General features: G+C 39.4%; 1 protein-coding gene across 1 annotated transcript in view; it reads right to left on the bottom strand.

Moving 5' to 3' along the window:
• TAFA4 (TAFA chemokine like family member 4) overlaps positions 1-26,868 on the bottom strand; it is a 312,885-nt gene that overhangs the window by 16,033 nt on the left and 269,984 nt on the right. Inside the window, exon 3 of the mRNA XM_053598813.1 lies at positions 13,969-14,124. Coding sequence (XP_053454788.1) covers positions 13,969-14,124 — 156 coding nt within the window. The remainder of the gene's footprint in view (positions 1-13,968; positions 14,125-26,868) is intronic.

The raw sequence follows: 26,868 nt of genomic DNA, 5'->3' as shown, positions 1-26,868 counted from the left end.
GGGTGAATATTTTTTGAGGAGGACCCCCCGGGCAATTGAAGCTGCATCAAAAATACACTACTGGGACCTGATGAAACTAAAAAGTTTCTGCACAGCCATGAATCATCCCTTATTATCTGACAACCTGTGTTAGTCCCAAGTGAGTGTCAAGAGAAGAGATGAAAAAAATTAAATTAAATTAAATTAAAAAAAGATAAAAGATGGTGCCCAACCCTCAATTTAAAATACCACGCACAGGACTAGAAAAGTTACATAAATGTTGATAGAGTTCAGTTATATTTACTCAGATTTACAGCTGAATTTAAAATATTTTTTTTTTGTCTTTAAAACTCTTTCTTAGACAAATTTTCTTCCACTCAGGCATGAGAACCCATGTATTTTGGAGAGGTATCTGTTTCATGGAAGATTCAAAAGCAGCCTTGACAAGGGGTAATGGTCTGGGACAGGGCAGGGTCCTCCTGGAAGCCAGCAGACCACTGGTGTGAGGTGGAAGGTTGTCAGAAAAGCACTGGGTACCTAGCTAAGGAGGTGGCAGGAAAGGAACCTTCAGGAGCTCTCAAGGACAATTCAAGATTACACTTGGTTCTCCAAGCAGGGCAGTGCAGTGAGGAAGTTAAAGAAAACGGTGTGCTTCGAAGAGTAGCCTGGTAGGTAATGACATTGGTACAGAAAAAACTAAAAGAGAACAGCAATTGAGGTATTGAGTGCAGCTGGAAATTGAGGAATGAATTCCCTGCAGAGAAACAGAATGAATCAGATTATCCCAACTTCAAGGCAGAGAAATACCAGCCCTTACTTGCTGGACCTGGTAGGACACAGATATATGGGTCACTATGAAAGTTTTGAGACAGAGTGTGTTATAATTTATTATTTCACTTCTAAAAAACACAGTTGACAGCATCCTTTCTGATTCATCTGTGCAAGTTTCAACTGTTGTTGGGGGCCTTCCTTTGTTTCTGTCTGTGTGACTATTACATTTCTTGATTTTTGTGTATCTCAAAACTTCCATAATGACCCGTATATTTCTGATGCCAAAACCTAGAAAAGGAGATAAAGGGAAAACAAAACTGAATTCAGGTGTACATCATATATGCCACTTCTTAACTATAAGAGAAAAAAAGGTATTTGCCTTGGATTTTGAGAATTGAAATAAAAATACATTTTTTAAAGGAAAGGAAGTATATGAGATCCAAATCAAGCTCTTATGAGACTATTTTTACCAGTTTTTCTTCATTAAGTTAGAAAGTATAAAATGATGCCTTCTTCTAAAAGCAGATTTGCATCAGACTTCTTAAACCCCGAAATTTAAAATTGTTCTCTTTCCAAAAAACATAAATAAATAAAAATAAGTATTTTCCTACCTTACAGAAGATGACATTGAGTGCCCCCACCCATGAAGAAATTTATCTGTGAAAGACTTACTATCAAAATTTTTTTTTCAGAAAACAGACATAAAAGGAACCACCATGGTAACTAAAATACACGTTTCAAATTCCTTTGTGAGTTAAGGATTGACTATGGAACTCAAAGCATAAGTGAGGACTCACTAAGGGTTTGCTCTGACAGTGAATAATAAAGTGATCCACAGCTTGGAAGCTGATGCTTCAAGTACATGAAGAGCCCAGCTAAGAGCTGAGACAAAGGACCCAGAGTAGAATTTTATTAAAATAATTGTTGAGGACATCTGCCCACTTTATTGAGCCTTGTTCTCCGTAGGAGTAGAAGTTTGTAGAAGGCATGTATTTTTCTCCTGTTACAAAAGATCATAGTATACTTGAATTGAGAAAGTGTCTTATCACTTTTATTTTTAAAATAAAATTCTTTAAAAAGCCCCATGCTTCCTGACTTAGGAAAACACATAAAATCCTCATCTTCAAGCTGCCAACCTATAATGAATTTCCAGTTTTATGCAGAAAGAGAAAAATTAAAAGATAGGGAAGCCCTCCCTGGTTTTGTAGCAGTGACCAATTCTATAATGTTGCAATCGCGGTGAAAATTTAATGTGATAATTAGCTGTTTTGCTTCTAATGCATTTTCCTTATTCTCTGTTGTATAAAATGAATTTTGTTTTGTACCACTTATTCCAAATAAGTATCATTTGGTTAAAGAAAACATGAGTGTATATTTAATATATAATATTTATTGGAGATACAGATGTAGACAAGCCCACCTTTAAATTAGACTAACAAAGAACAGGCTCACTTTTCAAGCGTTGGTCTTCTCTCTCTCTCCTTCCTTCCCTCCCTCTCTCATTTGTTGATTTAGTTCAGTTGTATTTACATACAATTAAGCCTTTTCTAAAGAAAAAGTATTTTTTTAACACTGCAACTCTGGCCAGAAAGGTTAAGAAAGTATCTTCCCAGCTTATCTATCTTCTAAAATATGCTCCAAGATTTTAACATATTTTAGTTATTTTGCTCTTACAGCTGTAATTTCAAGACACTGTACTCTTAAAAACTTAAGGCATTTATTAACTTTCATATTTCTCGTTAGTTCAAGAAAAGAAACCATACCAACATGACCCAGCTAATATACTTAAGAGGAGTAGCTAGAGCACTAATGATTTTCTAATGATTTTTTCAAGGAATCTTCCTTGTTCACACATTTTGCAAATAATGTGATCCTGTTATTCCACAAAGTACACAGAGTGCTGAGTGCGACAGAGTAGGAGTTTGTTTTTGTGATCTAGTCTTGTCCTCGCTGTTAAATGCAGATTCACAGAGCAGATCCATGTAGATTGGGATCTCTGAAAGTCAAGGTCTCTCAACCTCAGGACTATTTACTCTGGGGGCCAATGAATTCTTTGATGGGGGGAGTGGTCAATCCTGTGCACTGTAAGATGTTTAGCAGCCTTTCTGGCCACTGTAAATTTCTGGCCAGTAGATACTCTCCCAAGTGTCTCCAGATAATGACAAAAGGCCCCAGAAGACAAAATCCTCTCTGGTTGAGAAACATTGATATATAGTTTGTAGACATACTCAGCTCAAGATGAGAGACAGTGCTAGTTCATCAGACCTGCTCAAAGGTTTGCCTTACAAAAATAATCCTAATCATTGTAAACACCATGCCGCCTCTGTTTTGTCTTGCTTCCTGCTCCTGTCGCGGGCAAGTCCATGAGTCTAAAGCTTGTGCAAACCCACTTGTGCTTTCTCTCTCTCTCTGTCACAAACACACACAAATATCCTGGCTAATCATGGTGACATGAAACATGCTGACAATATCACCTGTCATTCAGCGATCACATTTTTCCTTCTCAGAAATCCTAAGGTGCTTTATTTAATCTTTGCCCATAGCACTTTATACCCCTTCTTATTGGCCTGCTCTTCTTCGTCCACTCGACTGAAATGCAAATTCCAAGAAGGCAGGAACCCAATCCAAAAATGTTATTTATTCTAAGAAATCTAACATCAAGGGCTCTGTTTACCTCCCCAGTCTTGTCTTCTATCATTTCCAAGCCAGACCAACCTACTTCCAGTTCCCACTCTCCTGTGCTATGTGCTGTCTGGTACCCTAATTCCTTCCACTCTCACATACTCTTTCTTACTGTAATTGCTTCTCATGAGTCACCATCCCTAACCCCCTCTCTGCTCTTCCATGGAGTCCCTCATTTGTGGGAGTTTTTCTTTCCCTCCTAGTAAACTTACAGGCTCCCCCAAACCAAGACTTGAGTCTCTTTATCACCCTCTACCTGAACATCTAGGACAGGACAGCCACAAAGGTTGATAAATGAGTCGACTTAGGTCACTTACATGTCCTTCCAACTCCCAGAGGAGTTTTGTAAAATCCTGTCATTCAACCTGACCACACTGAGAAAAAGAAGAACAAAATCCATCATCTAAATAGCAAGGAGAACATAACCAATAAAAACACCCAATGAATCCACATTGTAAAGAGAGACCCTGTGTCTCATCACACAGTCCATAAAGCCATGAAAATTGTCTGCAGTCCAAACAGTAACTTTCTTCCTTAACTAAACCAGTTCTGACACCTCATAAAACTGGAAGAAACTGGGGCATCATAAAAAAAAGTAGCTTTGTGAAGATGGCAGCCGAGTAACAGCTTCCTTGCATCTGGGCACCGTGAGTCTGGGGAGATAGGACTCCAGGCATCTCTGGCTGGTGGAAACTGCCTATCATCACTCCTATGAAGATACAGGGAGTCAGTGAGAGACTTCTGGACCCCAAGAGGAGGACTAAAACAGTGGAAAACCGGCAAGTGGTCGCATGTGTTCAATCCGTCTAAACCCGCCCACAACTTCCACAGGCACAAGAACTTAAAGAGCAAGAGGAAGTGAAAGGAAAATTAGGGCAAGGAAACAGATAAAAGAAATCACTCATGAGGAAGAATCAGCAGAAAACTCCAGGCAACATGAAGAACCAGTCTAGAACAACCCCACCGAGGGACCATGAGGTAGCTACTGCAGATGATTCCACCAGCATAGAAATGTTAGGAATGACAGAAAGGGAATTTAGAATACACATGTTGAAAACAATGAAAGAAATGATGGAAACAATGAAGGAAACTGCTAATAAAGTGGAAAATAACCAAAAGGAAATCCAAAAACAGAATCAAATAAGAGATGAACGATATGAAGAATATAAAAAGGATATAGCAGAGCTGAAGGAACTGAAACAGTCAATTAGGGAACTTAAAGATACAATGGAAAGTATCAGCAACAGGTTAGACCATGCAGAAGAAAGAATTTCAGAGGTAGAAGACAAAGTTCTTGAGATAACTCAGACAGTAAAAGAGGCAGAAAAGAAGAGAGAGAAAGCAGAACGTTCACTGTCAGAATTATGGGACTTTATGAAGCGTTCCAACATACGAGTTATAGGAATTCCAGAAGGGGAAGAAGAATGCCCCAGAGGAATGGAAGCCATACTAGAGAATATTATAAAAGAAAATTTCACAAACATCACCAAAGAGTCTGACACACTGCTTTCAAAGGGATATCGGATCCCAGGTCGCCTCAACTCTAACCGAGCTTCTCCAAGACACATTGTGATGAACCTGTCCAAAGTCAAGACAAAAGAAAAGATTCTGCAAGCTGCCAGGAGTAAGCGCCAGTTGACCTACAGGGGCAAATCCATCAGAGTTACCGCAGACTTCTCTAATGAAACTTTCCAAGCAAGAAGACAATGGTCATCTACCTTTAATCTATTTAAACAGAACAATTTTCAGCTCAGAATTCTGTACCCTGCTAAGCTAAGCTTCAAAATTGACGGAGAAATCAAATCATTTACAGATATACAAACATTGAGGAAATTCGCCACAACAAGACGAGCTCTACAGGAAATACTTCAACCTGTTCTGCACACTGATCACCACAATGGATCAGCAGCAAAGTAAGAACTCAGAAATCAAAGGACAGAACCTAACCTCCACACTGATGCAAAAGATAAAACTAAGCAATGGACTCTCACCAAATAAGACGAATAGAATACTACCACACTTATCAATTATCTCAATAAATGTTAATGGCTTGAATTCCCCACTGAAGAGACATAGATTGGCTGACTGGATTAAAAAACACAAGCCATCCATTTGCTGTCTGCAAGAAACACACCTGGCTTCAAAAGACAAATTAAAGCTCCAAGTCAAGGGTTGGAAGACAATTTTTCAGGCAAATGGAATTCAGAAGAAAAGAGGAGTTGCAATCTTATTTTCAGATACATGTGGATTTAAAGCAACTAAAGTCAAAAAAGACAAAGATGGTCACTTTATATTGGTCAAGGGAAAACTACAACAAGAAGACATTTCCATTCTAAATATTTATGCACCCAATTTAAATGCTCCCAGATTCTTGAAGCAGACCTTACTCAGTCTGAGCAATATGATATCTGATAATACCATCATAACAGGGGACTTTAACACACCTCTTACAGAGCTGGACAGATCCTCTAAACAGAAATTAAACAAAGATGTAAGAGATTTAAATGAGACCAAAGAACAACTATGCTTGATAGATGAATATAGAACACTCCACCCCAAAGATAAAGCATATACATTCTTCTCATCACCCCATGAAACATTCTCCAAAATTGATCATATCCTGGGAAACAAAACAAATATCAACAGAATCAAAAGAATTGAAATTTTACCTTGTATCTTTTCAGACCATAAGGCACTAAAGGTGGAACTCAACTCTAACAAAAATGCTCAAGCCCACCCAAAGGCATGGAAATTAAACAATCTTCTGTTGAATAACAGATGGGTGAAGGAAGAAATAAAACAGGAAATCATTAACTTCCTTGAGCATAACAACAATGAAGACACAAGCTACCAAAACCTGTGGGATACTGCAAAAGCAGTTTTGAGAGGAAAATTCATCGCTTTAGATGCCTACATTCGAAAAACAGAAAGAGAGCACATCAACAATCTCACAAGAGATCTTATGGAATTGGAAAAAGAAGAACAATCTAAGCCTAAATCAGTAGAAGAAAAGAAATATCCAAAATCAAATCAGAGATCAATGAAATTGAAAACAAAAGAATCATTCAGAAAATTAATGAAACAAGGAGTTGGTTTTTTGAAAAAATAAATAAAATAGATAAACCATTGGCCAGACTAACTAGAAATAGAAAAGTAAAATCTCTAATAACCTCAATCAGAAACGATAAAGGGGAAATAACAACTGATCCCACAGAGATACAAGAGATCATCTCTGAATACTACCAGAAACTCTATGCCCAGAAATTTGACAATGTGAAGGAAATGGATCAATATTTGGAATCACACCCTCTCCCGAGACTTAGCCAGGATGAAACAGACCTCCTGAACAGACCAATTTCAAGCACTGAGATCAAAGAAACAATAAAAAAGCTTCCAACTAAAAAATGCCCTGGTCCAGATGGCTTCACTCCAGAATTCTATCAAACCTTCAAGGAATAGCTTATTCCTGTACTGCAGAAATTATTCCAAAAAACTGAGGAAGAAGGAATCTTCCCCAACACATTCTATGAAGCAAACATCACCCTGATACCAAAACCAGGAAAAGACCCAAACAAAAAGGAGAATTTCAGACCAATCTCACTCATGAACATAGACGCAAAAATTCTCAACAAAATCCTAGCCAATAGATTACAGCTTATCATCAAAAAAGTCATTCATCATGATCAAGTAGGCTTCATCCCAGGGATGCAAGGCTGGTTTAACATACGCAAGTCTATAAACGTTATCCACCATATTAACAGAGGCAAAAATAAAGATCACATGATCCTCTCAATAGATGCAGAAAAAGCATTTGATAAAATCCAGCATCCTTTTCTAATTAGAACTGTGAAGAGTATAGGCATAGGTGGCACATTTCTAAAACTGATTGAAGCTATCTATGACAAACCCACAGCCAATATTTTACTGAATGCAGTAAAACTCAAAGCTTTTCCTCTTAGAACTGGAACCAGACAAGGTTGTCCTCTGTCACCTTTACTATTCAACGTAGTGCTGGAAGTTCTAGCCAAAACAATTAGGCAAGACAAGGAAATAAAGGGAATCCAAATGGGAGCAGAGGAGGTCAAACTCTCCCTCTTTGCTGACAACATGATCTTATACTTAGAGAACCCCAAAGACTCAACCACAAGACTCCTAGAAGTCATCAAAAAATACAGTCATGTTTCAGGATATAAAATCAATGTCCACAAGTCAGTAGCCTTTGTATACACCAATAACAGTCAAGATGAGAAGCTAATTAAGGACACAACTCCCTTCACCATAGTTTCAAAGAAAATGAAATACCTAGGAATATACCTAATGAAGGAGGTGAAGGACCTCTATAAAGAAAACTATGAAATCCTCAGAAAGGAAATAGCAGAGGATATTAACAAATGGAAGAACATACCATGCTCATGGATGGGAAGAATCAACATTGTTAAAATGTCTATACTTCCCAAAGCTATCTACCTATTCAATGCCATTCCTATCAAAGTACCTACATCGTACTTTCAAGATTTGGAAAAAATGATTCTGCGTTTTGTATGGAACCGGAAAAAACCCCGTATAGCTAAGGCAGTTCTTAGTAACAAAAATAAAGCTGGGGGCATCAGCATACCAGATTTTAGTCTGTACTACAAAGCCATAATGCTCAAGACAGCATGGTACTGGCACAAAAACAGAGACATAGACACTTGGAATCGAATTGAACACCAAGAAATGCAACTAACATCTTACAACCACCTAATCTTTGATAAACCAAACAAGAACTTACCTTGGGGGAAAGACTCCCTATTCAATAAATGGTGTTGGGAGAACTGGATGTCTACACGTTAAAGACTGAAACTGGACCCACACCTTTCCCCACTCACAAAAATTGATTCAAGATGGATAAAGGACTTAAATTTAAGGCATGAAACAATAAAAATCCTCCAAGAAAGCATAGGAAAAACACTGGAAGATATTGGCCTGGGGGAAGACTTCATGAAGAAGACTGCCATGGCAATTGCAACAACAACAAAAATAAACAAATGGGACTTCATTAAACTGAAAAGCTTCTGTACAGCTAAGGAGACAATAACCAAAGCAAAGAGACAACCTACACAATGGGAAAGGATATTTGCATATTTTCAATCAGACAAAAGCTTGATAACCAGGATCTATAGAGAACTCAAATTAATCCACATGAAAAAAGCCAACAATCCCTTATATCAATGGGCAAGAGACATGAATAGAACTTTCTCTAAAGATGACAGACGAATGGCTAACAAACATATGAAAAAATGTTCATCATCTCTATATATTAGAGAAATGCAAATCAAAACAACCCTGAGATATCATCTAACCCCAGTGAGAATGGCCCACATCACAAAATCTCAAAACTGCAGATGCTGGCGTGGATGTGGAGAGAAGGGAACACTTTTACACTGCTGGTGGGACTGCAAACTAGTACAACCTTTCTGGAAGGGAGTATGGATAAACCTCAAAGCACTCAACCTAGACCTCCCATTCGATCCTGCAATCCCATTACTGGGCATCTACCCAGAAGGAAAAAAATCCTTTTATCATAAGGACACTTGTACTAGACTGTTTATTGCAGCTCAATTTACCATTGCCAAAATGTGGAAACAGCCTAAATGCCCACCAACCCAGGAATGGATTAACAAGCTGTGGTATATGTATACCATGGAATACTATTCAGCTATCAAAAAAAATGGAGACTTTACATCCTTCGTATTAACCTGGATGGAAGTGGAAGACATTATTCTTAGTAAAGCATCACAAAAATGGAGAAGCATGAATCCTATGTACTCAATCTTGATATGAGGAGAATTAATGACAATTAAATTTATGGGGGGGGAAGCAGAAAGAGGGATGGAGGGAGGAGGGTGGGGCCTTAGTGTGTGTCACACTTTATGGGGGCAAGACATGATTGCAAGAGGGACTTTACCTAACAATTGCAATCAGTGTAACTGGCTTATTGTACCCTCAATGAATCCCCAACAATAAAAAAAAAAAAAAAAAAGTAGCTTTGTAATGTACACAGCTATGATTTAACAATAAAAATAAATAAATAAAAAAAAGAAAAAAGTAGCTTTGAAAAGTGACTGTCTTTCAGTCTTAAGTTTTTGCCTTATTAATCTCTTTTCAACCCAATGTTTAGAGAGCTTTCATTTTGACAAAATAAAGCAAGCTTTCTTATAACATACATTTATCTTACAAAAAAAAATTCAACACTATTTTTATAAAGCTGTTTTTTTTCTTTTTATAAAGCTGTTTGTTTGTTTGTTGTTTTATTTGTCTTTGGCCAGGGCTGGGTTTGAACCCGCCACCTCCAGCATATGGGACTGGCGCCCTACCCCTTTGAGCCACAGGTGCCACCCTATAAAGCTATATTTTGATAAATGTGTCGACTATAGTTTACACCACCAAACAGCCTTGTCTGTGCCAGCTAAAGATTCAAAAGGAAACATGTTTATCAGCCAATCATTGTCTGAAGCCTTGATCAAATAATTTCCTGTATCTTCTCCCAAATCTACAGCATATATCAAAGATACATTTCAAAATTTGTAGGGGGTTATTCATAAGTTAATCATAACAAAAAATGTTTGGTGGGAGAAACAGTTAATTATTCTCCCTGTTTAACTACTGTAAGCTATGGTTTAATGGAAAAGCAATGAAAATGCTAGATGAGGATATGTGATGTGGATTAACAAAAATGCAAAAGGATGTTCTGATTTCTCTGTCAACATTAATTAGTGCCCTACTCCAACATATTTTTGCCTTTGTTTTAATATAAATGTAAATTCAAGTGAATTTTATATTTTAGATCCTCTCTATTCTTATTGATAAATAAGATAAGAGGAACATATCAGCAGAAACTAGATCTTCCCACATGTCAATTAGCAGCATGATACTGCATAATTATTATGGAATAAAGATTAAGCAGGTAAAGCTAAAAGCTCTAATGGAAACATATTTAGATAAGGCATAGAAGATTTGGGGGATATTAAACCAGACATGCATCCTAACTAAAGCCTAAACTTTCTACAGATCTCAGTGACTTTGATCCAGTAAACACTTATTGAATGTCTGCTAGACAGTGCCAGGCTAGGTACAAAGGACATAAATGGTAGGACACAACTGCAATTCCCCCTTTCGGGGGCAGTTGTGGAATTGCTATGTGCTCTAGCCATAAATGTTACCCACAAGTTACATATTTACATGAAGTTAATTCTGCACTGTCCAATATGAAGCTTCCAAGCACAAGTGCCCATTCAAACTTGCCTTCTCACTAGCCACCTTTCAAATGCTCCATAGCCACAACTGGCTGGTGCCTGCTGACCATACTGGCCCTGAGCATCATCACATATAGATAAATGTCTATGCACGTAGAGAACATTTGCCTTATCACACAGAAAGTTCTACTGGACAGTGCTGTGGAAACTCTGCTCAGATGCAAAGTAACTGATCTCTATCATTTACTGATCTTATGACACCAGGGCATAGCATGTGAATCTTTATCTATATGTGATCTTTATGTGATCTCTATCACTTACTGATCTTATGACACCAGATTCACATAGCATGTGAATCTTTTCACTTTGCTATAGACACAACAAAAATGGCCATCCACAGAAGAATGGCTAAATAAATCATAGCCTGCCTACAGAAGGGAGTGCTCTGGAGCAGTTGAAAAACCCAAATTAGATCAGTATGTGCCAGTACACAAAAATCTCTGTAACCTAATACTCATAAGAAAAAAATCAAGTTACAAAACATCCAATGTGATACTGTTTGCGTAGAATGCACATTCATATTGAAAGTTACCACTGCTTTCTATAGCACTATCTCCAAATGTGGTACATGAATGTATAGAAAAATATATTGACCAAAAAGATGAATGTACTTCACCATCAAGGGTTTTGCCCATATAGAAAATTTAAAACAAGCTGATTAATTTAGTGTATTTTCTTCACTATGATGAAGATGCTAATGGTTATTCCTGACCCTATCAGTACTTTTTAGATACTAATACAAGTGCTTCAAATATTGTAAAACATTATTTATATTTGAGACTTTTTATATTCAAAGATTCCAGGCTAGACAGAGTATAAAAATTGTTAAGTTATGAATCATAAATTCCTTAAAGCCTACAGAGGCAAGCAAACATAGCTGCTACCTTTACAGCCATCCATGATTAGCAAAGACAAGTCAATTCTCCCCTGTGCTAAAAACTTCATGGGCCAGCTGATGGGGGGAAATGAAAATAAGAGATCTAGTCCTTACCCTCCAGCTGCTTACATAGTAATAGGAAGACTCATAAGTAATCAATAGGGGTTTTTGTTTTGTTTTGTTTTGGATACAAGATCTTGCTCTGTCACCCAGAGTGAAGTGCAGTGGTGCAATCACACTTATTATAACCTTGAAGTCCTGGGCTTAAGCGATTTTCCCACCTCAGTCTCCCAAGCAGCTAAGACTGCAGGTATACACAACCGTGCCCAGACATTTTACAAATTTTTTGTAGAGACAGTGGCTTGCTATGTTGCCTAGGGTGGTCTTGAACTCTTGGTCTCAGGTGATCTGTCTGCCTCAGCCTCCCAAAGTGTTAGGATTACAGGTGTCAGCCACCACACACGGCCACGTCAAAAATTTTTTTACATGAGGAATGTCATGAACTGGAAGTCCAGGATGACAAGAGACTGTTTAGGAGGTTTGAAAGGTGAATAATAATTGAGTAGATCAAGTGTGTGTTGATCAAGGGAGGAGGGCAGTGACTTGGGCAAAGGATACAGAGAAACAATGTGCAGAGATAAGAGGGAATGGAAAGAACCCTGGTCTGCCTGGGCTAGAAGAGTTGAAAGAGAAGATTGAGAGAGCCAAATGATGCAGATCTCCATAAGACATGGCAAAAAATTCGGAGTTTGTCGTAATGACAGTGGAAAGTCACGTGGCTTTTGTTTTTTGCAGTTTTTGGCCATGGCTGGGTTTAAACCCACCACCCCCCATGCATATGGGGCCAGCGCCCTACTCCTTGAGACACAGGTGCCACCCAGAAAGTCATGTGGTTTTCAATGAGAGAGCAACACTATCAGTTCTGTTCTTCTGTTAAAGGACCATTCTAGCTATGGGTGGAAAATGGAAGACTAGGGGTAGTGAGCTCAACAAGCTGCCGTGTTGGCTCCTACATGGGAGGTAGCATTGGGAAAGGGGAGAAGTGAGCTGATTTGAGAGAGAGTAAAGAGACAGAATGAGTTTGATTTGGATTCAGTTAATGGAGAAGATAAATATACTACACTGGGGGTATTGAAACTTAGCAAATTTAAATGAATTATTTTTCATGGTAAATAGCTTCATCATCTTTTATCAATAATCCCCAAATATAAAAAGCTCTGAAGACAGGAATGTTTTCTTTAAGGTGACAGAAAATCTGACTTGAATGAACATGAGGTTCTTTGTTGTACCTCATCCCATTCTGCATGAATAGTCATATCGTTCACTGCGGAAATAGTAGCATCTATGATGATGGTAAGAGTGGGGACCACATTAGGTTAGGTAATATATGGTAGATGCCTATGCTACCCATGTAAAACATGAACACAATCTGAATTCAGCAACACATTTGGCCCCCAGGGTTTCTGATAAGGAAATGTGGGAGATTTTCCACTTTCATTTTCCCTGCTTTTCAAGGTGACTCAAATGGTTCTGATACCTACCCCTGTGACCACAGAGCACACACCTGCGTTTGTCTGTGTATGTATAAATGTGTATGTAGGCGAGGTGGGATGGAGGTGGATCAGTTATTGTTAATGGTACAATAAGATCTAGAGTTAATAATGTGTAGGTGTGCTTGTGTTTTAACTGCTGACCTTTAGACATGCATCACATGAAACAGAAAACATTTGTTTTCAGGGAAGTTTCTTGCTACTGCAGAGAAACTGCTACAGGGCTAACCCCATGTGTCCATTTCCCTGGGGGCTGATATTTGTTTCTAACAAGGTGTGTGTTGGAAGAAGCCTGGGGCATCAAAAGGAATCAATCCCAGCCTGCCACCTACAACCATCAACATTCATTCCCATATATTTTTTAACCATTAGCCCAGGACTCTGAGGAGGGATTCAGAGACTACAAATGAATGATACATGATCTCAAACTATGCTCAGGGACGCTGCTCCAAAGACAATGTTCTAGGAACATTTGTAAAAACAATAAACAAGAAACTAAACAAAGGGGATATTACCTTATAACGCTGTGCACGAGTTGGGAAAGCCATGCTACTAATTTAACAGATGAGATCTGGAGACAGGCAGAAAGGAATTGAAGCTCCTCTTCCCAACTGTCCTGTAGCAGAACTCTCCACTAGCACCCTTAAGAGTCACTGTTAAAGAATTACCTTACTCATCAAGAAATATTTGGAGTTTGGGAATGACACAGATATCAAAGCAACCTACCTTTCTTGCAAAAATAGGAAAGTAGGGAGGTTCTTGCTAGTTTTTGGCCCCTTTGAAATACTGAAGAACCTGATCAGATGGGTCTTACCTTCAACACAAGAAGGCTGGGCCTGAGTGGTGCCAGCGACCTGTCCTGGGAAGCAAGAACACTTGACCGTCTGTGACCGCTCTTCTATGTGGTTCTTATTGCAGCACCTGTGCACGGCGACCACCTCACAGGTCCCTTGCTTGATTTGGTGGTGGCCTGGGAGATAATAGAAGAAAAACACCCAGTGCTGTTAGGAGGGAAACCACCAAAATCACGAACAGTGCTTTGATGACATCTTCCAACTGCCGGTGTAATGCATGCAAATCTTTGTTGTATTTTATTTTTTTGCAGTTTTTGGCCGGGGCCAGGTTTGAACCCACCACCTCCGGTATACAGGACCAGTGCCCTACTCCTTTGAGCCACAGGCACTGCCCCTTTCTTGCATTTTATTCAGGTAACATTTCAAATTTCTGTTAAGGGTGGAGAGAAGAGTACAGAAAAACTCCTGTAACCTGCAGTAAGCAGAAACGAGGGCCCTAGGGTCCTGGAGTCACACCCATGGTTAATTATACATTAATTATACAGCAAGAGATTTTGCAGATGTGATTTAGATTAGTTGGTTGATTTTAAGAGAGGGAGCATAGCCTGAATTATTCAGGTGGGACCAAAGTGATCACCCAAGCCCTGAGAGATTCAAAGCACAGTGTAAGGGGATCTCTGTGTGCCACTACTGGCTTGAAGATGGGGAGGGGGGCACAAATGAAGGAAATGGGGACCTCAATCCTACAATGGCAAAGACCTACCTTCTGCCAACAACCAGAGTGAGCCTGAAATTTGGTTCTTCCCCCAGAACCTCTTTAAAGGAATGCAGTCTGCTAATCTCTTGATTTTAATCCAAAAGTGAGACCCGGAGCAGAGAACCCAGCCATACTGCACCAGTCTTCTGACCCACAGAATCAAGCTGTTACATTATGGTGTTTGTTACAGTGGCAATTTGCAAACCAATGTGAGACTTTTCACCCAGGCTCCTGACTTGTTAATATGCGGCCACATTTGCTTTACCATTCACTCTCTTTCTTATGTTTTTCTGAAGTCTGTTGGAGACCTGATGCCCATTTCCCCTAAATAAGTTAGTGTGCATTTCCTAAAAGCAAAGACATTACGTTACATAATGATTAAAATCAGAAAACTTGATAGAATGCTATTATGCAATGTACAAACTATATTCAATTTTTGCTAATATCCCAATATGGCCTTTTTAGCTATTTTTCCCCTACTCATCAGTTGTCACATTTCATTAGCTCCCTTTAGTCAAAAACTATTCCTTAGCCTTCATCTTTCTTGCCCTTGACATTTCTAAATACATGTCAGTTATCTTGTAGAATGTCCTTCAATTTGTTTTTTTGTGATTCTTCTTCTTGATTAGATTCATGGAATACATTTTTAGCAAAGTACCTATATTCACAGGGCATCATATGAGGAAACATGATGAAACTTCTGTCCCATTACCAGTCCTATTACCCTTCATCACACGGATAAGATAAAATTGACCAGGATTGTCCATTGTAAAGATACTAATAAGAATTTTGAGGGGAGATATATTATGACTATACATGTAAAGAAAGTAAAAAAAATTTTAAGAAAGGAAAAAACTGTATTAAAATGGCAATAACTCAATACATACCAATAACAAAAGATGAATACAAGTCATGTTTGAGCATCTCTTATAATTGCATAAGTAAAATGTGACTTGAGTATTACAATTTTAATACAGTTTTTTCTTTTCTTAAAATGTGTATATTTTTTGGCACTCTCTGTAGATACATATACATATACACACATATATATGCACACATTTACATGCATACATGTGTGTGCACATACACACATGCACATACATGTGTCATCCTCCTTCAACTTTTACCTTAGTTTTGAAACTCACTGATAATTTCCCCTTAATCAATTATCAGTGTGATGGCTGTAGGACTGACTTTCTGTTAATGTTCAAATTTTCCCAGATCTTCTATGTCATTTTGACATATCCCCTCATTCTTTGATAACTTACTAACTTTCTGACTCTGATCATGTTCCAGGCTTATTTTCCCTGTCTCCATCCTTTCTCCAAGGAGCTGTGATTACTTTTAGTGGTGCATCAGAGTTCGGAACCAAAATCTCAAAGTATCTGTTTACTCTTCACTACTTGGGAGTAATTTAGGCTCTTCTAAGCAAATAGGTTGAAGAAGGAAGTGTGTGAATGTTACAGCATGATTCACGCTGATGTCTCCGAGTTCAATCTAACAGTAGAGGTTCTTGCTGCTTTCTCCACACTTCTTTATTAGTATCTCCCTTTCCCAACATGAGAAATCCAGCTTCTATAGTCCTACAATAAACAGAAAGTAATTTCAATATTGCCTATACATTGAAGTATAGTTTACACCAAAATCCTCTTTTCAGTTAGGAGTCTTTTGTTCTCACAACAGAAATTGATCTGCACTAACTTAAGGCAAAGAGAATTTATTAGAAAAGTTTCAGGAGTTCACAGAACCAAGAGAGAACACAGCTTAACTATAAGTGGAGCCATTCTCATGGCTCAACCTGAGGGATCTCATTCTGAGTCTGTCATTCTGCTCAAGGCATCAATTCCAGGAAAAAAGTACCTGACTGGCCTATCTTACTAACAGGTACTCACTGACACTGACAGACCATGTGTCAATGGTGACGGCCACCCTCTGAAAAGTTCCTCGGTCTTCCCCACCTTCCAGTACTTACCTTCTAGGATTTGGCATAATCTGTTACACAGCAATAGATAATGAATGCACTAACTCTGGCCATACCAGGCTGGAGAGACTTAACTTTGCTCTGACAAAAATAATGTAAACAAGATGTAGAGGTAATGTTCACAAGTTATTAACGAAAGACAATCTTTTCAAGTACCCCTGTGATGCTCACGATTTTCAGATATAACCATTTACATATAAATTGTTATGTGACTTGTAAGCAATTTCTTTTTTTTTTCTTTTATCTTTTGACTTGTAAGCAATTTCATCTGCTCTTTAAAACCAAGGATTCCCCAAAGTTCATGCTTTACTTGGTATCTGTTGATGTATGAGCTCCAAAATAAAACTTGTTTAAAAATATTTCATAATTCAGAATTTTTATCCACATGATAGCATTTCTAAAACATAACTTCTATCTTATTCTGAATTTTTTTCTGAAATTTCTCCATTGTACTACTATCTTAAATGTTGATGGAAGCAAAAGCAATGCCTGGGTAAGAACAAATACTCAGGCAAAGTTTCACTTATAAAATACACAGAGGCAGAAGCAATGCCCAGAGAATCAAACTCCTAGCGAGAGAGAAAGTTTCTAATCTACTACTGAAGAATGCATGAATATTGAAAAGTGATTAAAACCATAAACCTAATTGAATGTTCATGACAAGAGTGTCAATTTCCCATAGGATGTTGTATACAACTGTAAAAATAAATAGTATTTATAGTGTCAGTAAAATAACAGAAGACTTTAGTACTGAGTAAACAGAAAAGTAGGACCGTGAAAGGCTGGTGGGGAGATATTGTCTTTGGTTTCCAATTGCAAATAAGTGCCTTCAGGTCAAACATTCCCTGACAGCTAATAACTGACAGCCAATAACTGACAGCCATGTGTGGAGGCCAGGATGAATTAATCCACAATTACTCTCAAGAGACTACCCTCTCCATTAGTTGTTGTCTCAGTGGGCTTGAGCTGCCATAAAAAAGTACCATAGCCTCTTTTGGCTTTCAAAATGGGGATTTATTCCTCACAGTCCTGGAAACGGAAGTCCAGACTCAAGCTATCAGCCAATCTGATATTTAGTGAGGGCTCTTGTCCTGGCTTGCAGACAGCCATCTTCTTGCTTTGCCCTCACATGGAGCACAGAGCAAGCTCTGGTATTTCTTCCTCTTTTTATAAGGGGTCCAGCCGTGTCAAATTGCAGGCCCACCCTTATGACCTCATTTAACCTTTATCATCCCGCTGATAGGCCCTGTCTCTAAATATAGTCACATTGCAGGTATTTCAACATGAATTTGAGGAAAATACAAAGACACAGGCCATAACAACTATCATGCCTTGATTAGATTATTGAATGACCCTAGAGAGTTCATAATGGAGGCAGCTTTAAATCTCATTAAGAAAAGGGGGAAAAAAGTTTTAGTAACTTCTTGGTCTAGTCAAAAAATAAAGTGGACATTCGGTAATACCATGGCTTGCTTAGAACATTGTTGCTATTTAGATAACTATTCACAAAAGCAGATGGATTCTTTCCTATTCAAACGTAGGACCAATCCTCATTGCCCTGAATAATCAGCTTGCTTCATCCAGGATTATATTTATTTACACAGCACAGGATTTTATTTATTATTGGACTTCACTGATTTTAAGATACATTTTTTTCTTCTTTTAATATCAGGAAGTGACACAACCACAGCATCTTAAAATTGGCACTGCTTTTCCTTCTTAGGAATACACATAATAGCAGTATATTTCTGAATTAACAGCATCATAAATTTGAAAAAATATGGTAGGTTTTAGGCACTGTTCTGAATTCTATTTTTTTTTTTTTAAGAGACAGAGTCTTACTTTGTCACCCTTGGTAGAGTGCCATGGCATCACAACTCACAGCAACCTCTAGCTATTGGGCTTAGTTGATTTTCTTGCCTCAGCCTCCAGAGTAGCTGGGACTATAGGTATGTGCCACAACACCCAGCTATTTTTTTTGTTGTTGCAATTTGGCTGGGGCCAAGATCAAACCCACCACCCTCAGTATATGGGGCTGGTGCCCTATTCACTGAGCCACAGGTGCCACCCACTGTTCTGAATTCTTAACAAATATTATCCTGTGAAATCTTATAAAAATACTACGAGTTAGATACTATTTTTACTCTTGTTTTACATTTAACAAAATGTACAAAACATGACTAATTTGCTCAAGGCCACATAACTACTGATTAGGAAAAAGTAAGACACAAGCAGTGTATCAGCACTCACAGTTCTAATGGGAAAAGGGATTTCTCTTTTGCTTTAATAGCTCAAATTTTAGCAAGAGGACCCAGAATGGCATCTCTACCTTAGCAAGTCACAGGGTGGGCTGTTTTTCCATTGAAAATGTTCTTCTAGGAGGAAGGAACAAGATGGCGGCTGAGTAACAGCTTCCTTGCATGGTGAGTCTGGGGAGACAAGACCCCAGGCATCTCTGGCTGGTGGGATCTGCCTACAATCATCCCCTTGAGGACACAGGGAGTCAGTGAGAGACTTCTGGACCCCAAGAGGAGGACAAAAACAGTGGAAAACTGACAAGTGGTTGTGTGTGTTCGTTAGGTCTAATCCCACCAGCAGCTGTAAGTACAGCAGCAAGGAGATTGCAAACTGGAAAGGCCTTACCTGTGAGCTGTTTTGGTGTTTTTGGACTTGGCACTCAGTTGAACTGTCTTGGGAGAGCTTGGGCAGGAGTGCGGAAAACTTTGGGCACTGTCTAGGGCCCCAGAATGAGCCGCTGAGCCTGAAAGAGCTAATAGTGTTCAGCTGTGGGCCCTGCAGAGCCATTGCGAGGGAACTGCCCAGGCAAGCTCCGCCCTCAGAGTTGCAGAGCAAGGATCAGGTGGGAACTAGTAATCTAGTGACTCAGCAGCCTAAAGCAGGGACTGAGCTACCTTACAGCCTTAACCCTCAGGGGCAGAGTGAGACTGGTTTTGGCACACTGGAGCCTTGGGCTGTTGCCCTGGCTAGAGTGCTGTGGAGTTACAGCTCATAGCAATCTCAAACTTCTGGGCTTGGCGCTGCCTGGACCTCCATAAGAGCTGCGCTGTGAACCCAGACGTGTGACACACACCCGCCGGGCCTCTGCATGCTCTGACCAGGAACTGCAGGAGCCGTGCAACCCTGCGTTCTCCCTCCTGTACCCTTCCTGCCTCCACACCGGCCTGCTCATCTAGCCACGGACTCTGGTAGCCGCGTGACCCCTGGAGCCCTCCCTGCCTCTGTGAAAACCCCTTCTCCTGGCCAGAGACTGCTGGAGACTTGGGCTCCCTGTGCCAAAGTCACTGGGCGCCAGGCACTCGCAGAACCATGCACACCACCTCTTGCCCAGTTGCTGGATCCGGGTGTGTCACACTCTGGAGCTGCTTCCATAACCAGAACTCCCTGGCTGGGGCAGCCCCAGAGGAACTACACAGGGTCACTCCCTACAAAGATCCAGCAACAATAGAGTGATCCCGCTGGGGTCTAATCTTGGAGAGACACCTCCCCAACTCTGAGGACGGCCAGAGGCAATGGTGAAAAACAATCCTGAGGCAAAATCAACAGAAAAACTCTGGCAAAATGAATAATCAGAGTAGATCAACTCCCCCAAGGATCAATGGGGCAGAAACAGCACAAGATCCCACACACACAAAAATAGCTGAGATGTCAGAAATCGAATTCAGAATCTGGATAGCAAATAAGATCGAATTAGAATTCCAAGCAGTAACCCAAAAGATATCTCAAGAATTCAATGAATTCAAAGACCAAATGACCAAAGATTTTGACACATTGACACAAGAAGTTGCAGACCTCAAAGATCTGAGAAACACATTAGAATCCCTCAGTAACAGAATGGAGCGAGCAGAAGAAAGGATTTCTGACATTAAAGACAAAGCTTTCAAACACTCCCAAACTCTCAAAGAAGAAGAGAAATGGAGGGCAAAAACAGATCACTCTCTCAGAGAGCACTGGGATAATTCAAAGAAAACCGATATTCATCTTATAGGGATCCCCAAAAGCGACAAAGTCGCTTCACAAGGCACAAAATCACTTCTCCATGAGATTATGAAGGATAACTTTCCAGACATGCCAAGAGATTCTGAAATTCAGATAGCAGACAGTTTCAGAACTCCAGCACAACTCAACCCGAATAAGACATCCTCCAGACACATCATCATCAATTTCACTAAAGTTAATATGAAGGACAGAGTGAGACCGGTTTTGGCACACTGGGTAAGTGGATAGCCTCTTCAGCAGTGATCCCAGCGACAAGCACTTTCCTGGGAAAGCTTCTGATTAGTCAAGTCTAGCAGTTTAAAGTGCCTTTCAAGAGGGTTGAGGAGAGATTTAGGCTGTCCACTGTGTGGGGTTTGAGAAATCAGCAGAGGCCTCCAGTTGTATCAGCATAGTGATTAACATCTCATACCCCAGAAGATGTTGCCCAGACAATATTCAGCAAGCTATATGTACTGCTTTATTTTGTTTTGTTTTTTTTTGTTGTTGTTGTTCTTGTTTTGTTTTTTAATTTCAACATTTTCCCTATAGATTTTTCTTTTCTTTTTTCTTTCTTTCTTTCTTTTCTTTCTCCATTTTTCCAGTTTAAATATAATTTTCCATTGTTGCCTTTTTTCAATAATTAGAACTTCATTTTTGCTAGTGTTTCTACCCCTATTATTTGGTTTCCTCCCCAATTTTATCCCATAAAGTTCTCTGCTTGTTTTGCTTAGATTTATAGCATTTTTGTCTTTCCTCTCTACATGGTGGAGGAGGGGTACTGTGTCCAAAAGGCTGCTGACCTCATGGGAACCACCTAAGTGGGCACCACCAGAGGTTGGGGTTTTTTAAGTTTGGGTCAAAATACCCTACTGTACACCTGTATTGCTCTGTCTTCCTCTTTCTGCACGTCTCTTCTTTCTGTCAATATTCCCTTTTACCCACCCCCTCTCCTTTCTCTATTTTCTTTTCTTTCTTTCTTTTTTATTTCCTTTATCCCTTCTTGCTCTTCAACCTTCTTTCTGGTCCTATACCAAAAGGACTCATTGAAACCCAAGTCCAGAGGCACGGCAATGTAAAGAGCAAGAGGAAGTGAAAGGTAAATTAGGGCAAGGGAATGGATAAAAGAAATCACTTATGAAGAAGAATCAGCAAAAAGCTCCTGGTAACATGAAGAACCAGTCCAGAGCACACCTCCTCTCCACCCCCCAAGGACCATGAGGTAGTTACTGCAGAGGATTCCACCTATAAAGAAATGTTAGAAATGACAGAAAGAGAGTGGAGAGCAAGATGGCGGCTGAGTAAAAGCTTCCTTGCATCTGGGCACCGTGAGTCTGGGGAGATAAGACTCCAGGCATCTCTGGCTGCTGGGATCTGCCTATAATCATCCCTTAGAGGATACAGGGAGTTAGCGAGAGACTTCTGGACCCAAGAGGAGGACAAAAACAGTGGAAAACTGGCAAGTAATTGCGTGTGTTATATAGGTCTAATCCCGCCGACAGCTGCAAGTGCAGTAGCAGCGAGACTGCAAACCAGAAAGGCCTTACCTGTGAACTGTTTTGGTGTTCTTGGACTAGGCACTCAGTTGAACTGCCTTGGGGAGAGCTTGAGCAGGAGTGCAGAGAACTTTGGGTGTTGTCTGGGACCCCCAGACTGAGCTGCTGACCTGGACGGATGGAGCTAATAGTGTTTGGCTGTGGGCCACAGGGAGTCATTGTGAACTGCCCCAACAAGGTCCACCCTTGATGTTGCAGAGCAAGGATGGGGCAGGAACTAGTAACCTAGTGACTGAGCAGCCTAAAGGCGGGGTCTGAGCTGCCTTACAGCCCTAACCCTCAGGGGCAGAGTAAGACCGGTTTTGGCACACTGGGTAAGAGGATAGCCACTTCACCACTGATTCCAGTGACAAGCACTTTCCTGGGAAAGCTTTGGCTTAGCAAGCTTGGAAGCTTAATGTGCCTTTTAAGAGGGCTGAAGAGAGACTTAGCGTGTCTACCCTGTGGGGTTTGAGAAATCAGCAGAGGCTTCCAGTTGTATCAGCATTGTAATTAACATCTCATACCCCAGAAGACCACCTGTTGCCCAGACAATATTCAACAAGATATATACATATACTGCTTGGTTTGGGGGTTTTTGTTTGTTTGTTTCTTTGCTTTTTGATTATTTTTGTTTTGTTTTTTAATTTCAATATTTTCTCTACAGATATTTTCTTCTCTTTTTTTCCTTTCTTCTCTTTCTCAATTTTTAAAATGGAGTTTCAAACTCCATCTAGTTTAAAAACAATTTCGCATTGCTGCCTTTTTCGACAATTAGAACTTCAATTTTGCTAGCATTTCTACCCCTATTATTTGGTTCCCCACCCAATTTTATCCCGAAAAGTTTTCTGTTTGTTTGTTTTGCTTTGATTTATAGCATTTTTGTCTTTCTCCTCTACTTGGTGGAGGTGGGGTACTGTGTCTGATTCGGTTAACAAAGAGTTCCTGACCCCCAGAGGTTGGGGTTTTTTATCGTTGTGTCAAAGTACCCTACTGTACACCTATATTGCTCTGTCTCCCTCTTTCTGTACCTCTCTTCTTTTTGTCACTATTCCTTTTACCCACCCCCTCTCCTTTCTCTATTTTATTTTCATTCTTCCCTTCTTTCTTTCATCTCTTCTTGATTTTCAACCTTCTCATCCTTCTGGTCCTATACCAAGAGGACTCATCGAAACCTTACTCCACAGGCATGGGAACTTAAAGAGCAAGAGGAAGTGAATGGAAAATTACAGCAAACAAACAGATAAAAGAAATCATTCATGAGGAAAAATCAGCTGAAAACTCCAGGCAACATGAAGAACCAGTACAGACCAACCCCTCCAAGGAACCATGAGGTAGCTACTGCAGAGGATTCCACCAATAAAGAAATTTTAGGAATGACAGAAAGGGAATTTAGAATACACATGTTGAAAACAAAGAAGGAATGCTAATAAAGTGGAAAATAACCAAAAGGAAATCCAAAAACAGAATCAAATAAGAGATGAACGATATGAAGAATATAGAAAGGATATAGCAGAGCAGAAGGAACTGAAGCAGTCAATTAGGGAACTTAAAGATGCAATGGAAAGCATCAGCAACAGGTTAGACCATGCAGAAGAAACAATTTCAGAGGTAGAAGACAAAGTTCTTGAGATAACTCAGATAGTAAAAGAGGCAGAAAAGAAGAGATAGAAAGCAGAACGTTCACTGTCAGAATTATGGGACTTTATCAAGCGTTCCAACATACGAGTTATAGGAATCCCAGAAGGGGAAGAAGAATGCCCCAGAGGAATGGAAGCCATACCAGAGAATATTATGAAGGAAAATTTCCCAAATATCACCAAAGATGCTGACACACTGCTTTCAGAGGGTTATCAGACCCCAGGTAACCTCAATTCTAACCGAGCTTCACCAAGAAACATTGTGATGAACTTGTCCAAAGTCAAGACAAAAGAAAAGATTCTGCAAGCTGCCAGAAGTAAGCGCCAGTGGACCTATAGGAGCAAATCCATCAGAGTGACTGCAGACATCTCTAATGAAACTTTCTAAGCAAGAAGACAATGGTCATCTACCTTTAATCTACTTAAACAGAACAATTTCCAGCCCAGAATTTTGTACCCTGCTAAGCTAAGCTTTAAAATTGACAGAGAAATCAAATCATTTACGGATATACAAACCTTGAGGAAATTACCCACAAGACCAGCTCTACAGGAAATGCTTCAACCAGTTCTACACACTGACCACCGCAATGCATCAGTAGCAAAGTAAAAACTCAGAAATTAAAGGACACAACATAAACTCCACACTGATGCAAAAGATAAAACAAAGCAATAGACAGTCACAAAATAAGATGAATAGAACACTACCACACTTATCAATTATCTCAATAAATGTTAATGGCTTGAATTCCCCACTGAAGAGACATAGATTGGCTGAAAGGATTAAAAAGCACAAGCCATCCATTTGCTGTCTGCAAGAAACACAGCTGACTTCAAAAGACAATTTAAAACTCTGAGTCAAGGGTAGGAAGACAATTTTTCAAGCAAATGGAATTCAGAAGAAAAGAGGAGTTGCGATATTATTTTCAGATACGTGTGGATTTAAAGCAACTAAACTCAAAAAAGACAAAGGTAGTCACTTTATATTGGTCAAGGAAAAAATACAACAAGAAGACATTTCAATTCTAAATATTTATGCACCCAATTTAAATGCTCCCAGATTCTTGAAACAGACCTTACTCAGTCTGAGCAATATGATATCCAATAATGCCATAATAACAGGGGACTTTAACACTCCTCTTACAGAGCTGGATAGATCCTCTAAACAGAAATTAAAGAAAGATATAAGAGGGCGGCGCCTGTGGCTCAGTGAGTAGGGCGCCGGCCCCATATGCCGAGGGTGGCGGGTTCAAACCCAGCCCAGGCCAAACTGCAACAAAAAATAGCCAGGCGTTGTGGCGGGCGCCTGTAGTCCCAGCTGCTTGGGACGCTGAGGCAAGAGAATCGCGTAAGCCCAAGAGTTAGAGGTTGCCGTGAGCCATGTGACGCCACGGCACTCTACCCTAGGGCAGTATAGTGAGACTCTGTCTCTACAAAAAAACAAACAAACAAAAAAAAGAGAAAGATATAAGAGATTTAAATGAGACCCTAGAACAACTGTGCTTGATAGACGCATATAGAACACACCATGCCAAAGATAAAGACTACACATTCTTCCCATGACCCCATGGAACATTCTCCAAAATAAATCATATCCTGGGACACAAAACAAATATCACCAGAATCAAAAGAATTGAAATTTTACCTTAAATATTCTCAGATCATTAGGCAAGGGTGGAACTCAACTCTAACAAAAACATTCGAGTAACAGATGGGTGCAGTAAGAAATAAAATAGGAAATTATTAACTTCCTTGAGCATAACACAATGAAGACACAAACTACCAAAACCTGTGGGATACCGCAAAACCAGTTTTGAGAGGAAAATTTATCACTTTAGATGCCTACATTCAAAAAACAGAAAGAAAGCGCATCAACAATCTCACAAGCCATCTTATGGAGTTGGAAAAAGAAGAACAATCTAAGCCTAATATCAGTAGAAGACAAGAAATCGCCAAAATCAAATCAGAGATCAATGAAATTGAAAACAAAATAATTATTCTGAAAATTAATGAAACAAGGAGTTGGGTATTTTTAAAAAAAAAAAATTAATAAAATAGATAAACCATTGGCCAGACTAACCAGAAATAGAAAACATATCATTTCTCAATCACAAATGATAAAGGGGAAATAACAACTGAAGCCACAGAGATACAAGAGATCATCTCTGAATACTACCAGAAACTCTATGCCCAGAAATTTGACAATGTGAAGGAAATGGATCAATATTTGGAATCACAGCCTTTCCCTGGACTTAGCCAGGAAGAAATAGAGCTCCTGAACAGACCAAATTCAAGCACTGAGATTAAAGAAACAATAAAAAATCTTCCAACCAAAAAATGCCCTGGTCTAGAAGGCTTCACACCAGAATTCTATCAAACCATCAAGGAAGAGCCTATTCCTGTACTGCAGAAATTATTCCAAAAAATTGAGGAAAAGGGAATCTTCCCCAACACATTCTATGATGGAAACATCACCCTGATACCAAAACCAGGAAAAGAACCAACTAAAAAAGAGAATTTCAGACCAATTTCCCTGATGAATATAGATGCAAAAATTCTCAACAAAATCCCAGCCAATAGATTACAGCTTATCATCAAAAAAGTCATACATCATGATCAAGTAGGATTCATCCCAGGGATACAAGGCTGGTTTAACATACGCAAGTCCATAAACATTATCCACCATATTAACAGAGGCAAAAATAAAGATCATATGATCCTTTCAATAGATGCAGAAAAAGCATTTGACAAAATCCAGCATCCTTTTCTAATTAGAACACTGAAGAGTATAGACATAGGTGGCACATTTCTAAAACTGATTGAAGCTATCTATGACAAACCCACAGATAATATTTTACTGAATGGAGTAAAACTGAAAGCTTTTCCTCTTAAAACTGGAACCAGATGAGGTTGTCCTCTGTCACCTTTACCATTCAACATAGTGCTGGAAGTTTTAGCCAATACAATTAGGCAAGACAAGGAAATAAGAGGAATCCAAATGGGAGCAGAGGTGGTCA

The sequence above is a fragment of the Nycticebus coucang genome, chromosome 8 (assembly GCF_027406575.1).
Source record: "Nycticebus coucang isolate mNycCou1 chromosome 8, mNycCou1.pri, whole genome shotgun sequence".
In the NCBI taxonomy this organism is placed as follows: domain Eukaryota; kingdom Metazoa; phylum Chordata; class Mammalia; order Primates; family Lorisidae; genus Nycticebus; species Nycticebus coucang.
The sequence above is the reverse complement of the archived record's forward strand: the minus strand, read 5'-3'. Positions and strand labels throughout refer to the sequence as shown.